This window comes from Gossypium hirsutum, chromosome A09 (assembly GCF_007990345.1).
Source record: "Gossypium hirsutum isolate 1008001.06 chromosome A09, Gossypium_hirsutum_v2.1, whole genome shotgun sequence".
NCBI classification, from domain to species: Eukaryota; Viridiplantae; Streptophyta; class Magnoliopsida; order Malvales; family Malvaceae; genus Gossypium; species Gossypium hirsutum.
In genome coordinates, this window is record NC_053432.1 from 5497994 (window position 1) to 5512050 (window position 14057).

Genomic DNA, 14057 nt, shown 5'->3' on the forward strand with positions numbered 1-14057 from the left:
TAAAATTATCATTAATATAGTTTTTTAAAGTTTTTTTTTCATATTTTAAAATTTTTTGTTTTTGTTTTTGTTTTCTTACATAAAAAATTATATAAAAAATTTAAAATTTATCTAAAATATTACTTAAATTTTCAAAATTTATTTATTTAAATTTGATATGAATTATATAATAATTAAATATAAAATTGTAAGAAAAAGTCAATCATTAAAATTTAATTTTATTTTTAGTGGCGTTTTTTATAAAAACGCCACAAAATTCATTTTACTTAAAAAATTTTGCGCTGATTTTTTCCCAAATTTCCCCCCTAAAACCCAAAAACGAAAAAACCCCAAATTTCCCCCTAAAATGGAGGTACCAAAGATGATTCATCTTCTTTGATGAGAGTAGCAGTGTGAGGAATGGGAATTCATCTTCTCATTTGTTGAAACCTAAATCTGGAGAGATATTGAATTTTGGTGAGAGTAAGAGAAGTGGGAATGGGAATTTGTTCACAGGAAACTCTCCGTTCGCCGTGGAGAACAAGAAGAGGTCGCCTAATTCAAGAGGGAGCAACGAAGAAGCTATGCTTTCGTTTACTTCAGGTGTAATTTTACCTTCATCTGGTGTGGTGAAATCAAATGGGGTGCCGAGGATTCAGATCACTCTGATCTTGAAGCTTCCGTTGTTAAGGAGGCCGATAGTAGTCCAGTCGTAGAGCCTGAAAAGAGGCCTCAAAAATAGGGGAGAAAATCGACTAATGGAAGAGAAGAGCCTCTAAATCATGTTGAAGCGGAGCGTCAAAAAAGGGAGAAGCTGGCTTCCTACCTCCACAGAAGACTTGATAACACTAAAAGAGGGAATGGTGGGTGCTCCACCTCGACCTCGAGCCTTCCCTTCATCACTCTAACCTTTACCCGAAAGAAGGAGGGAATCACGATAAGGGCAGTCACCCACCCGGGGGAAGTGTCAGGCCAATCGACCATCAGCTGAGGAGAAGAAATATCGAAAAGATTGAACTTCAATTACGCCGCGATTTAGTAGTGATTCGTGGGAAGAGGAGCTTGGTAGCTTGCTCCAGTCCAGTTTCAGAGGTTCAGAAGCCAAAGGCAACTCTCAGACCCTTTGAGTAACCAGAAGCTTTTTGGTGTCTGTGACCCAGTATTTATTTTCTTGGATGATTGATTTTTATTTTGCAGCTGTGATTGCGTTCTATAAATTGGCCGTGGTTGAGGGAATGAGCATGAGAGCACTCATTGCTTACAGATTCATCTTCGCCACTGCTTGTATAACTCCACTTGCTTTCATCTTTGAAAGGTAACTTTCACAATTCCTCATATAATCTGTTTTTTTTAGTGTATAGGTTTTGATACCAGAATAATTCAAGAACTTAATCTTTGGTCAACCAACATAAACATAGTCAAACATGGTGGACACCATCATACTAGCACCAAACATGCTGCTGTTGGCGATCAAGTCTTAGGCTCCTTGTTGGCTTTAGCTTCTTGCCTAACATTTGCAATTTGGTACATAATTCATGTAAGTTTTTTTATATATAATCATTTTTATTAGGTGCATTCAGTATGTGCATTAAAAGTGAATCTAATTGTTGGATATACTCGGACTAGAAAATGAATTCGATTTAGAGGAATTAATCAAATTAAGCTTACGTCTCAAACTAATCGAGTATGTTTAAATTATTCTTGTTATGTTTGCACATTATTCTTTCTTTTTTTTTCCTTTTGCAGGTTTCTTATTTTTGTTACTTTTTTCATTTCCATTCTTTTTTTGCAGCCTGCAGCGTGTTGTAAATCGTTAAGACAAGAAAAGCATTGATCTCCAATGGGGTGGATTGAAGAAAATATGAAATCAACTCTTATTGGACAAATTCTCTCTCAAGCCATCAGCCTCGGTGCGTTTCCACTTTTCTCTTAATTCTTTAAAATCCTTTTATACTTCAAAAAATTCCATCGGATAATGATTGAAATTTTTAGTTTAAATCTCGTTAAGGAATGGTTATTTCATCGGCACTGATAATATGGAAAGGATTGATTTGCATTATTGGGAGCGAGTCGCCGGTGGTGGTTGTGCTATCTGGGAGTATGAAACCCGGTTTCAAACGAGTGAGCCAATTTTTTACACGTATTTAAAATTAAGTATTTAAAAATTTTGAGCTTTGATTTGTGATAGTCATATAAATTTAAATTTGCCAAATGTTGAACTGCTTGAACGACAAGTGACAGAAGGTTCTTATGTTCTGATGTAGAAAATCTCTAGAAAGTAGAAACAAATAGTTTTGATAAGGTTAACACCATGGTCAACTCTAACAGTCTTGTTCATGAGCTGTGTACTAGTGGTTGAACATTTTCTTTCTGAAATTTATATAGGTGTTATGGCTGTAAATTATTTGAATTAACGGGTCCCCGCCTGGTTATTCTGTATGCTGGATTTAGTACATTGCATGTTTGGTTATGCTTTGTCAGGTTCATGAGCAGCGAGATAGCAAAGAAGCTGATATACTCACTAAAGGTAGCATATCCTTGATATCAAGCTAGTTGAATGTGAGCAAATACAAGTTATGGTTTGTTTGCTTGTTTTCAACGAACTTTAAACTTTTTATTATCAATCATGAAAATATTTTCTGACTATTAAAATCTCTTTCCGCACCAATGAAGTGGAGAGTGGACACTTCCAAATAGTTTTGTTTGTTTACTTGTGGAATGGTCTTAAATACATTCCAAGTTCTTCTCATTTTTTCATATGTGTGTGTGTGTGTGTGGTTGATCATTCTTTAAATATCTTCATATGTACAGCTACTGCTTGAGTATGCTAACCTTTTTAATCTTTTGACTGGACATATTCATCAGGAGATGCTAATCTCTACGATGACAGAATGTTGTACACATCTAGTAATCGTTGGTTGCAACAAAAATACATCATGGGCAGAGCTGTTGGGTAAATCAAACACCTATATATTTCTCAAAGTGTTAACAAGTTCTAGAAGTGAAAACATTTGTAAAACACTCTGATTAGGATTTTCTTGCATCACCATTTGTGCTGTATGCTTTGAGTTTCAAGTTCATCACACTTCAATAGTAAAATTACTCTTCTGTTTTATTATTTATTGTATTTTTAATTTTATATATCTTCTCTGAACTAATGTTTTATGTTTTCTGCATGGCAGAAAGGATCCCATAACGTTCACTTATGCTTACCTGAGGTTTGTTCTAAATTTTTCCAAAAATTAGGCTGCCCAGAAAAAAAAAACTTGAAATAGGTTTACTTAGTACCAGTTAAATCGGGCTTGATTTTAGATAAATCTAATTATTATCTTTAAGCATGATATGTTCTAATACTTTGATTTAACCTGTTGATGTATGTATTCTGACTATGGAATATCATGTTCAAATATTCTACAAAGAAGCTAATTAGAAGATTCTGCAATTGTTGATGGTAATTGGAATTTAAGAATATAGGCTTAAGGGTTTAACTGGAATTTAAGCATGATATGTTCTAATATTTTAAATTTATATTGATGAATACTTTCCACCTATATTGACTTAAGTGAGTAGATATATCAGTAGTGTACTTTTTTTATTCCACAAACAATCTTAAAAAGTTGAGATATATTTTTTAGATGTATTTTTTTAATAATTTACTATAATATTATAAGACACCTAATTTACTATAACATTATAAAACTATCTTAAAAAGTTGAATTGATTTACGTATCTTTGCCATGTTCACTATGGTTTGAACAGATTAAGTTACTCTTATTTTCTTGCAGAGCATGTAGGAGCCAAATTTGCGGTTCAAATTCGAAGCCATGCTCAAAAGTTTTTCTCTAAGGCTCATTGCTTTGAGTTCATTACAAGATTTCCTTGATTAAGTAAATGTATTATATCTTTTATTACCAAGATTTACTTGATTAAGAAAATGCATTGTATATTTTATTACCTTGCATATGTATTATTTATTTTAGTTTTGATTCTAAATTTGTATTTTTACTTAAGTGGTCTAACTTTTGGATTTTAATTGTGTTATTAATTTATTATTTTAAATTCTAAATTTAAGTTCATTAATTGTTATATTTATATTTAGTTTTAAAGTTAAAATTTTCGTAGAAAATTTAATTTAAATAATATTTTTATTTATCCTTAAAACATAATATAATATTTATCATAGTAATAAATATTATTTGAAAAAAATTATTTTTTTAAAAGATATATTTTTAGCGGCGTTTGTGTTAAAAGCGCCGCTAAAGGTCTATTCTATAGCAGCGTTTGTGGGAAAAAGCGCCGCTAAAGCTCAATATCTTTAGCGGCGTTTGTGGGAAAAGCGTCGCTAAAGGTCTTGGTCTTTAGCGGCGTTTGTGGGGAAGCGCCGCTAAAGGTCTTGGTCTTTAGTGGCGTTTGTAGGGAAGCGACGCTAAAGGTCATGGTCTTTAGCGGCGTTTGTGGGAAAAGCGCCGCTAAAGTTAGCGACGCTGTCATTAGCGGCGTTTTTAGCATACTTTTAGTGGCGCTAAAAAATGCCGCTAAAGGCCTAAAAAAGCGCCGCTAAAAGCCTGTTTTGGTGTAGTGATGCATAACAACATATAAGAATATGATAATAAAAACATATATGCATAATGATATGAAAAATACATATATATATATAATATACTATTAGAATATTTACATAATACATACATAATATACATACTAACAATGTAAAAAAAAACAACTTATTAATAATATCACATAACTATATTATAATATAAAAATATGTGCATAGTATATATTAGAATAATAATATTAGCTATAGTAATAATATATTGATAATAGATAATAAAGGAATAAAAATAATAGTAATAACAAGAGTAATAATCATGAGAATAATATAAATAATATTTAAAATGAATAAAATAAAAAAGATAATGTGAAAATAACTTAAATCTAGAAAAAGGACTAAATTTGAAACAAAAACGATGTTCTGGGGCGATTTTAAAACTAAATAAGGAAAAAGGATCAAAACACAACACGCGCGTAACCTAGGAGGACCCAAACAGCAATAAATCCCCTAGTCAAAACGCAGCGTAGCACGGGGGACCAAATTGCAAAACACGACGTATTTTGGGCCAAATTAGAATAACTAAAAACTTGATTGAAAAATAATAAAAATGCGGAGGGCTAAAAGCGCAATTAACCCTTCCACTATAAAAACACACGGATCCTAGTGGGTAGGGTCGGGTCGACCCTATCCAGGGCAAAACGACGTCGTTTTATGCCCTGGATCCCAAGGTCAAAACGGTGCCCTTTTTAGAGGCTATAAATAGCCTAAAAATCAGAAAAAAAAAATCATTTGGGAGCTGGGAAAAGAAAAAAAAAAGGAGAGAGGGGAGAGGGCTGAGCGATTTCCGGTGAATGGTTGAGGTTTAAGAGTGGGTAAAATTGGGCTATAATAGCAGGTGATTAACATTCCATCCTTTATGGTGAGGGTTGACTCCCAGAAACATATCGACTTCTCTCTGACAAGTCCGTTCGGAGGTGGCCGTCCCGGAAGAGTGAAGAGAAAGAATCAAAAAGCAGCTGGCAAGAAGGCCGCTGGTGGAGATGGTGATGAGGAGGAAGACGAGTAAACCTTAAGCTAGTATTGGCAATAGGGCACTCCTAAAAGAGCCTCTGATGGGAACTTACCATTTCCTACATTAGTAGACATGGTTTGAGTTTTGTTTCAAGACCTTTAATGTAGTGGATGTTCGCATTTGTATTTGCCTCGGATTTTATGTTAAATTGAGCAATTTTGTTATTTTGAGATTAAAATGTTTAAATTATGGTTCACCATTTTGAGCAATGTCATGCATTTTATAGCTAAGATGTTGACGAATTGGCAATCTGTAGGGTTCATGATGTGTCACTTACAAATATTGAGCACTTAAAGATGTGTTATCATTAAGTATTTTTTGTTTTGGAGCATTGGGCCATTGAAGCTTTGCTTGGTGCCAAGCTCAAGTGCTTATGCAAAAAGTAACTTTTGAAAGTACCGCTAATTGACTGATTTTTTTTATTTATTGAATTTTTATAATTTGCTTAATTTAATTTCCTACGTATTCAATAATTTGGTATTCTTCAGAAAATTTTTGTAAGGTTTTAGGAATTAACTATTACAACTCAGTACTGCTTTTAGTGAATCTGTAATCTTGTAAGTAGTATTATAATATTTTTCATTGGATATATATTAATTTCAAAGTCTTTAGGCATTGTCTAACACAGATTGATTAATATTATGTTAAGGACTTGTCTTCGTCTCTTAGAAGTAAACTGGAAGTTATAGCAAATGTTGTGTCTTTCTTTGTTGAAGCTTCTAAGAAGGTGATAATTGAATAAAATGCGATGCTTTTTTTTATTTTACTAATACCACTCCATAAAGCAATGTCAGATTGGACCAACCAATTTGTTCGTTGATATATTTAAACTCACAAGATTTTTCAAATTTCCAACAACTGCTGGCATAGGACCTGTAATTATATCATAAAGGACTATCTCATATAATATTCAACTTTAGGTTATATATAAATAAAAGGGATATATGTATATACATACTATTCTATCTTAGAAAATATTTTTTCAAATTTAGTAATGCGTTGAAATTATATATTCCAGTTCGACAATAAAAGTTAGTAATGCGTTGCTTCCACATGCTATCATCTCTCTTAATTATTTACTATTGATGCCCTGAAAAAACTTGTAGAACAACTAAAAATCATGTCCATAAGAGATCAATCGACCATTATTGACTTGAAAGTTCAAAGTCTTTACTAGTCTTTACCTAACATTTCCCTACATGTTTATATTGATGGGTCCAGAAATAGCAATGCTTGACAAAACATTTTCTTATATTGTTTTTTTATTATCACACCAACGTGAAATGTTGTAATTGATTTCTTGAAACCAAATTAGTAATATTCTCTAGTTGACTTTCATGCTTTTGAAGAACATCCAGAATCAATATTGCAAAGACTTGGAAAATCAACTCTTATATTATTTTTAGAAAAATATTACTAAATATTCACTTCTACATAATTTTTAATTTTTTAAGTTTTTAAAAAGAATTTTATTTTTTTTATCATTTTAAATATAATCATGATCAAATTGATAGAAATCATAAAATCTTACGTCTAAATTATTATTACAAACTAAAGTAACCAAACTTTAAAAATAACTCAACTTGTCCCGTTATGGTTTAAAATTTTGTTCTAACCCCTTGATCTAAAACCAAACTTTTAGTTTTAATTTTAATTCTAAAACCAAATTAAGATTTAACTTTGCCATTGTTTGATAATCAATTGAAAAAAACTAAATCATCTAAAATTTAATATTTTTATTCACTTAATTTTTTAAGCATGTTCGATAAAAAAATAAATTATAGAATTTGTTTCAATAATGAAGTATGAAAAATGATAAATAGATAAAGTGTTACTTATCACTTAATGTAGAATTTTTTATTTCATTTTATTTCTTTTAACATTATCTTTTGAATATTTTACCTTTAAACTTCAAAATTTTCATTTATATCACAAATTCTACATGTCTGTTTTGCGGTCCATGTTCGGAGTTCATGAACACCCTTTTCAACAACATTGTCTCTAAGATTGAACATATATTCTCTTTTAAAAGTATAATGTGTCTTACAATTACACCCAACACTTGTTGATATATATCAAACATATTTTATGACTACTTAATTTTCTAATGCTTAAATAACACTTTTTGGTATATGTGAAACTCATTTTCTACTAACTACTTAAATGAGAGTAATCAAATAAATTGATTTTGTGTAGATTGAAGCACAAAGTTAGAAGACTTAAATTCCATCAAGGGCTCCATGTTAGAAGTGCGAGCATAATATGCATGCTTAAACCAACATTGACTTACTTGGTGGAGAGTGTAATATGTTGACAGTAATGGTTAATGGTTTCTATCAAGTTTCGAGGAATATTGCTTGTGAAGACAATAATGGTTTCCGCGTGGGTCATAGGCTTCTCATGGCAATCCGTAACCACTGGGCTCAAACCAAAATATACAAGGAAGACCTTGACTTCCTAAGCAATACACTTGCTTAAATTCACTTCCATCTTCATCTTTATTCAAACACAATTTCTTGGCTAGTGTTCCGTCACTTTTTTTCCTTTCAATTTCTTTTTAAACAAAAGCTAAATTCATTAAAATTAAAAGAAAAAAAATCATTAATTCATTCCATGAATGAGATCATACAATTCGAGAAAAATAAAAAGAAACAACAAACACTCGTCAGCGGTGAAAGACAAGCTCCAACAACACGACAAAAGCTTTATCCTCAATATCAATAGAACATTATTACACGCTGACAATCGGCTTTATCACAACTGAAGCTCAACATATCTATAGAGATTGCAAATAACTATCACGATAGGAAATCAGCCTCGGATGGTTTAAAGTAGCGGGCAGAATCAACAAAAGAACTGAGCATCCACCAAACTAAAGGGAATGATGACAAAACCCTCCCTAAAATCACTTGCAAAAGCAAGACTGAAAAACTTGTATAAGACAATTATAAAAACTTTCAAAAGTAAAAACTTATTAAACAATAGAAAAATAAAAATTAAGATAACACAAACATCTTATAAAATCATAATATGCATTATTAAACCAATGTTGATTTACTCGGTGGCGAAATTTTAAATATAGTTAATGGTTTCTATCTAGTTTCTACGAATGCTGCTTGTGAAGACAATGATGGTTTCTGCGTGGGCCATAGGCTTCTCATGCCAAGCCGTAACCACTGGGCTCAAACCAAAATATACAAGGAATACACTTGGTTAAATTGACTTCCATCTTAACACTAATTTCTTGGTTACTGTTCCATCACTTTTTTCTAATTTAATTTTTTTTCAATTTATTTAAAAACAAAAACTAAACTCATTAAAATTGAAAGAAAAAAAATCATAAATTTATTCCATGAATGAGATCATATCATTTGGGAAAAGGAAAAAAAACAACAAACACTCATCGCCAGTGAAAGATAAGCTCCAACAACACGACAACCTTAGTATCAATAGAACATTATGACACATTGACAATCGACTTGGTCACAACTCAAGCACAACATATTTGAAGTGATTGTAATCAAATATCATGGTAGGAAAGCAGCATCAGATGGTTCAAATTGGCGGGCAAAATCGACAAAACCCGAGCATCCACCAAACTAGAGAGGACGACGACAAAATCATCCCTAGAACAACTTGTAAAAGTAAGACTAAATGCGTAAGACAGACTAAAAACTTGTACAAGACAAGACAAAAAAAATTCAAAAGTAAAGACTTATTAAACAATGGAAAACAAACAACAACAAAAATAAAACTTAAGATAACACGGGTCCGAAGGGACTCATGAAATAATTTATTTTTCTGAAATACTCTCAAAACATATACAGATTAAGAAGTCGATTGTAACACCCCAAACTCGGGCTGGACATTATGGCCGGATCAGGCGATGTCACATGGTAGTGTGTTTGAAAACCATAACTTTGCTTAAAATAATTCCCGTTTAGAAACTTTTCGTTATTACTTATTAATTCTAAAATCGCGTTATTTAATCAGTCGAAAGTTTTCAAAATATTTATTCAATGTGGAAGCTTTTAAAACAATTTGCGTATTTGTGAGTATTTTGTTAAAACGTTTGTTTCTTTTGAAAACTCGAGTTTTCCTAACACTAGCAGCTATAATCCAAAAACATTAAAAATTCTAAATTAAAGTAAAAATCCATAGAGGCCATATTACATAAAAAATCTCCCAATAAAAATTTAATCCATAACTAAGTACTAAACAATAAGAAAGAGGTCGTGTCGCCACCGCTGTGTCCTCCGCCGCACCAATCCACCTAAACCTGGGGATTACCTGTACAGATAAATCAGATGGGTGAGTTTACAAAAACTCAGTGTGTAATCCCCATATAAAACAAGCAGATAAAATGCAATCACAGTCTGGGCCTAAGCCCTTTCCAGTTTTAGATTTAGTTTCAGTTAGGGCCTTAGCCCATCTCAATGCAGAAGCAGTCATGCATTAGGGCCTTGGCCCATTACAATATCAGTAATCAGTATCAGTAAGTAATAGATATGCAGTCACAAAATCCTACCCAATCAGCCTCTACACACCATCTCCGTCTAGCCCTACACTCCATGTGGGGATATAATCAACCCACCCATCCCTCCACTCCAAGTAGTACTGAGTACAGCACTAGACAGTAGTTTGCAGCTGAGTTTCCAATAAAATAGGCTCGAAGCCTTTCAGTACACTTCTTTCGAACAATATCAACCCCTAACCTGATGCAATGCAATATACAATTCTGACATGCTAGTAATACATACAATATCTATAACACCCCAAACCCAACCTAGACGTTATGGCAGAATCTGGCGTGTCACATTAAAATGCTTTTCGAAAAAAAACTGTCTTATTAATAAATCTCGCTTGAAAGATAAAAGCCCCTTTTGTTTAATTCTAAAGTCAACTTAATTATTTGTTAACCATTTTAAACCAGCCTTACTTTTAAAAACATGTTTGTTGCAGAAGCATTTCTGATATCTATAACACCCCAAATCCGACCTAGACGTTATGGCCGAATCTGGCGTGTCACTTTAAAATGTTTTTTCGAAAAAAAACTTTGTCTTATTAATAAATCTCGCTTGAAAGATAAAAGCCCATTTTGTTTAATTCTAAAGTCAACTTAATTATTTGTTAACCATTTTAAACCAGCCTTACTTTTAAAAACATGTTTGTTGCGAAAACGTGATGTTTTGAAAATAGATATCCTTTTGGAAAACCGTGCTCTACTTTTAACAGAAATAAATCATAATAGTTAAAAAAGACCCCAAATTAAAAGCTAGCAAATTAGAGAAAAGGCCTTATTACATCAAAAACCCAAAGAAAAAGTAATTTAAGTAATGTAAAAGAAAAAGCGAAAATTTAAAGCTGTTCGTAGTGTGGCCACCTCCGAGTCCTCCCACACGTCGAACCTCTTACTGAGGATTACTTGGAAAATTTAAAAGAGAGAGGTGAGTTTATGAAAACTCAGTATGAACAACCCTCATCGATCATAAAGCATGCATCGCATCAATATGGGCCTAAGCCCATTACAATAATGATGACACTTGGGCCTTAGCCCATTACAATAATGATGGCACTTGGGCCTTAGCCCATAGTAGCCTTAGTTGGGCCTGAGCCCATGTCACAATCAGAATCGAATTATGCAATGCACAAATACTCAACTAACCCTGCACTCCGCATCCCATCCAACCCTACAATCTTATGGGGTTTTAATCAACCCACCCATTCCTACACTCTTGAGGTAGCACCGGTTGCGACACTAACCAATTTTGCAGCAAAATTGCCAATCACATAATGGCTTTAAGCCGTCGATGGATCCACAATCGTCAGGCGACCATGCGACCCTAACAAGTCATACATCCTTCAAACCAATGATCCCGTCCCCCATCCAGCATAATCTTACATGAATGCAAACATATCATAAATGGCATACAATAACAATCATATAACATGTAGGGACATTTTAGTCATTTTGCCCTTCGGGGGCATAATGGTCATTTTACCTATTTTGGGGTTTCAGCTCAGGTAACAACCTTCCCGAAGGTCTACAGTCACCTCGTGCGACACAGATAACCTCAATGATCATAACGGTGTAAATGGGCCCAAGGCCCATTACTCGGCCTAAGTGGGCCCGCACGCTTGTGTGGCACATTTAGCCTAAATTCAGTTACGACTATATGACTTACATAGCCCAATCCAATATTTATCAATTACCGTGGATTTAATCTGTGTGGAGCCCATGAGCCCATTGGGCCCACACAACCCATTTTGGCCCAACGTGGCCCATAATCGCCCACGTCCATGGAAACGCTCGTGGTGGTCTTTACAGTCTATCACCCATGATTTGTGGGCTCAGTTTACCCTATGAGTGATCGCACGCTCGTGAGGCCTCAAATGCCGAGGTTTTGGCACTTCGACTTTTCGGCTTTTGCCAATCTACATTAAGGAAGGGTGTGGTTACACACCTGTTTGTGAAAACAATGCGAATAGTCCTCGAGTACCAAAACCTATATCCATTCACAACACACGATTAATCACATGTCAATAGAAATACAACTAGCCTTAATCAATACACTTAGTCACTTAAACCATAACCACCTACCCTTGCTTGAGCCAAAGAATATTCGCACCAAACTATTGATCAAGAGCGATTACCCACTCCTTGACTAATATCTGCAAACAAATCGAACCTCCTATTAACATATATTTACGAAAATAATTGATCTTTAGCGAAACACATACTCACTGAAGTCATGAATGTAGAACCGAATAGAATTCAAAGTCAGCAGAGAAGGAAAAAGAGAAATTTCGGCACAGTGAGGGTAAAAATACGATGGAATATCAGTAATAACAGAGAACAAGGGAGCGTTCTAACTTAGTAATAATCCCCAACTTCTGACAGTAACCCCAGGAAAAACAACAACCTAAAGAAAAAGAAGGGAAAAATAGTTGCTTTCACAGAGGAACCAAACAATAATTGGCCAAGAGAAAAACTTGTCAAAACCGAAAATGTTGAGAGGGGAAAAAAAGGTTTAAAAATAATCAATCTAGAGAGAAAGCAATTGAGAAAGGAAGGAGAAGAAGATTAATTAAATCGGCCACAGTCTCCAGGCTACAAAAATAATAAATGAAAAAAAAAGATAGGGTTTGAGTAAGGGAGGAAGTATGCATTCGGTTTAAAGAGAAAGAAAGAGAAATAGTTTTAGAAGGAGGAGAGTAAAAGAGGCAAAAGGATGAGAGTCGAGAAACTTAAAGAAGAGTGTACAACCAAAACCAGCAAAGGGAAAAGGCACTATTAGAAACTCTTTTTGCACTCACTTCTCGAAACTGAAATTCCTAAGTGCTTTACAGTTCAAAAATGACACACCCCTCTCCCACACCTCAACCTCTATGATTTTCTCCATAATCCATTCCTTGACCAGGTCAAATTCCAACCACCCTTGTAGTGTCTTATTCAAACTCCACCAAATACTCTTTTGTACAGTAAAATAAATACTCCTTTGTGCATAGAGTGACTTGAACTCAAACTCAAACTCCCTTGCCACCTTAATGACGCCACAACTACTGGAGTACAAGCTCATCTTATGTCACATTTTAATCTTAATTATTTAAAAGGCTTACTTCCAAATACCAAGGGTTTTATTCACTTAAATAAAAAATTTAGCTAAAGCCCATGTTTGAACCCAGGACTTTTCCAACACTCTCAAATATGCCCAAACACTTAGCCACTTAAAGCCAACATGCAATTTGTGTCACTTTCTTGCTCTCAAAAATTTTAGGTGCTCCCAAACCCAAAGCCCAAAATTTGGGGTGTTACAATATCAATTCAGTGAAATATCATCATGCTCGATAACATATAAATTCATTTAAATCAGTCATACAGTCATTTTTTAATTAGAGGTCTAAGTAAGCTTACCGACCCTACAGTGGGTCCACAGTCAACTCGGGTGACTCGTGCAACCTTAACAACAAAACAGTGAAAATGGGCCCACACGCCCATTTTGTCCACTGTGTGGCTGGCCTTGGCCGTGTGGATCTCACAGCTTGGCCCAAAAATTTCATACGCCTATGTGGCGTCCACAGCCCCATTTTTCAGCTTTTCACCGATTGCCATTTTTAGTATTGTGGTTATACACCTGCTTGGATTTTGAAGCCTAAAACTCCCGAGCACTCCCGGAACCTAAAATCAGCAACATACACTTGATTAAAAGATTAACCCATCGAATACATCTAAATCCCAAAGCAAAGTATTCACTTTCGAGCTGTAAGCCATTACCTTCAATCCAGTAGCAGGAATTCCCCGCCTTCAAAACGTTGACGAATGATAAACAGCCCTTTGATAAACCCCTAATCACTAAAAGAATCCTTATCAATACTTGACCACATCCTAGTTTAAAGTGTACTCAAGACTAAACTTACCGAGAGGGTGGAGAGGACAATGCGCAAAAAGAAAGA

General features: G+C 34.1%; 1 protein-coding gene across 3 annotated transcripts; it reads left to right on the top strand.

The window, feature by feature from the left end:
* The first annotated feature begins 311 nt into the window (after window positions 1–311).
* Window positions 312–3925, top strand: LOC121206489 (signal peptidase complex catalytic subunit SEC11A). Of its 3 annotated transcripts, none has more exons than XM_041077447.1 (8): window positions 312–1294; window positions 1398–1516; window positions 1772–1889; window positions 1988–2100; window positions 2461–2506; window positions 2845–2932; window positions 3162–3197; window positions 3765–3925. In XM_041077447.1, exons 3-8 carry the CDS (start codon window positions 1820–1822, stop codon window positions 3823–3825), a joined length of 414 nt encoding a protein of 137 aa, XP_040933381.1. In that variant the 5' UTR covers window positions 312–1294; window positions 1398–1516; window positions 1772–1819; the 3' UTR covers window positions 3826–3925. The 3 variants fall into 3 exon arrangements, with proteins under 3 accessions (XP_040933381.1, XP_040933382.1, XP_040933380.1); XM_041077448.1 differs by having other exon boundaries at window positions 312–1263; window positions 1341–1516; XM_041077446.1 differs by lacking the exon at window positions 1398–1516.
* The last annotated feature ends 10132 nt before the right edge of the window (window positions 3926–14057 follow it).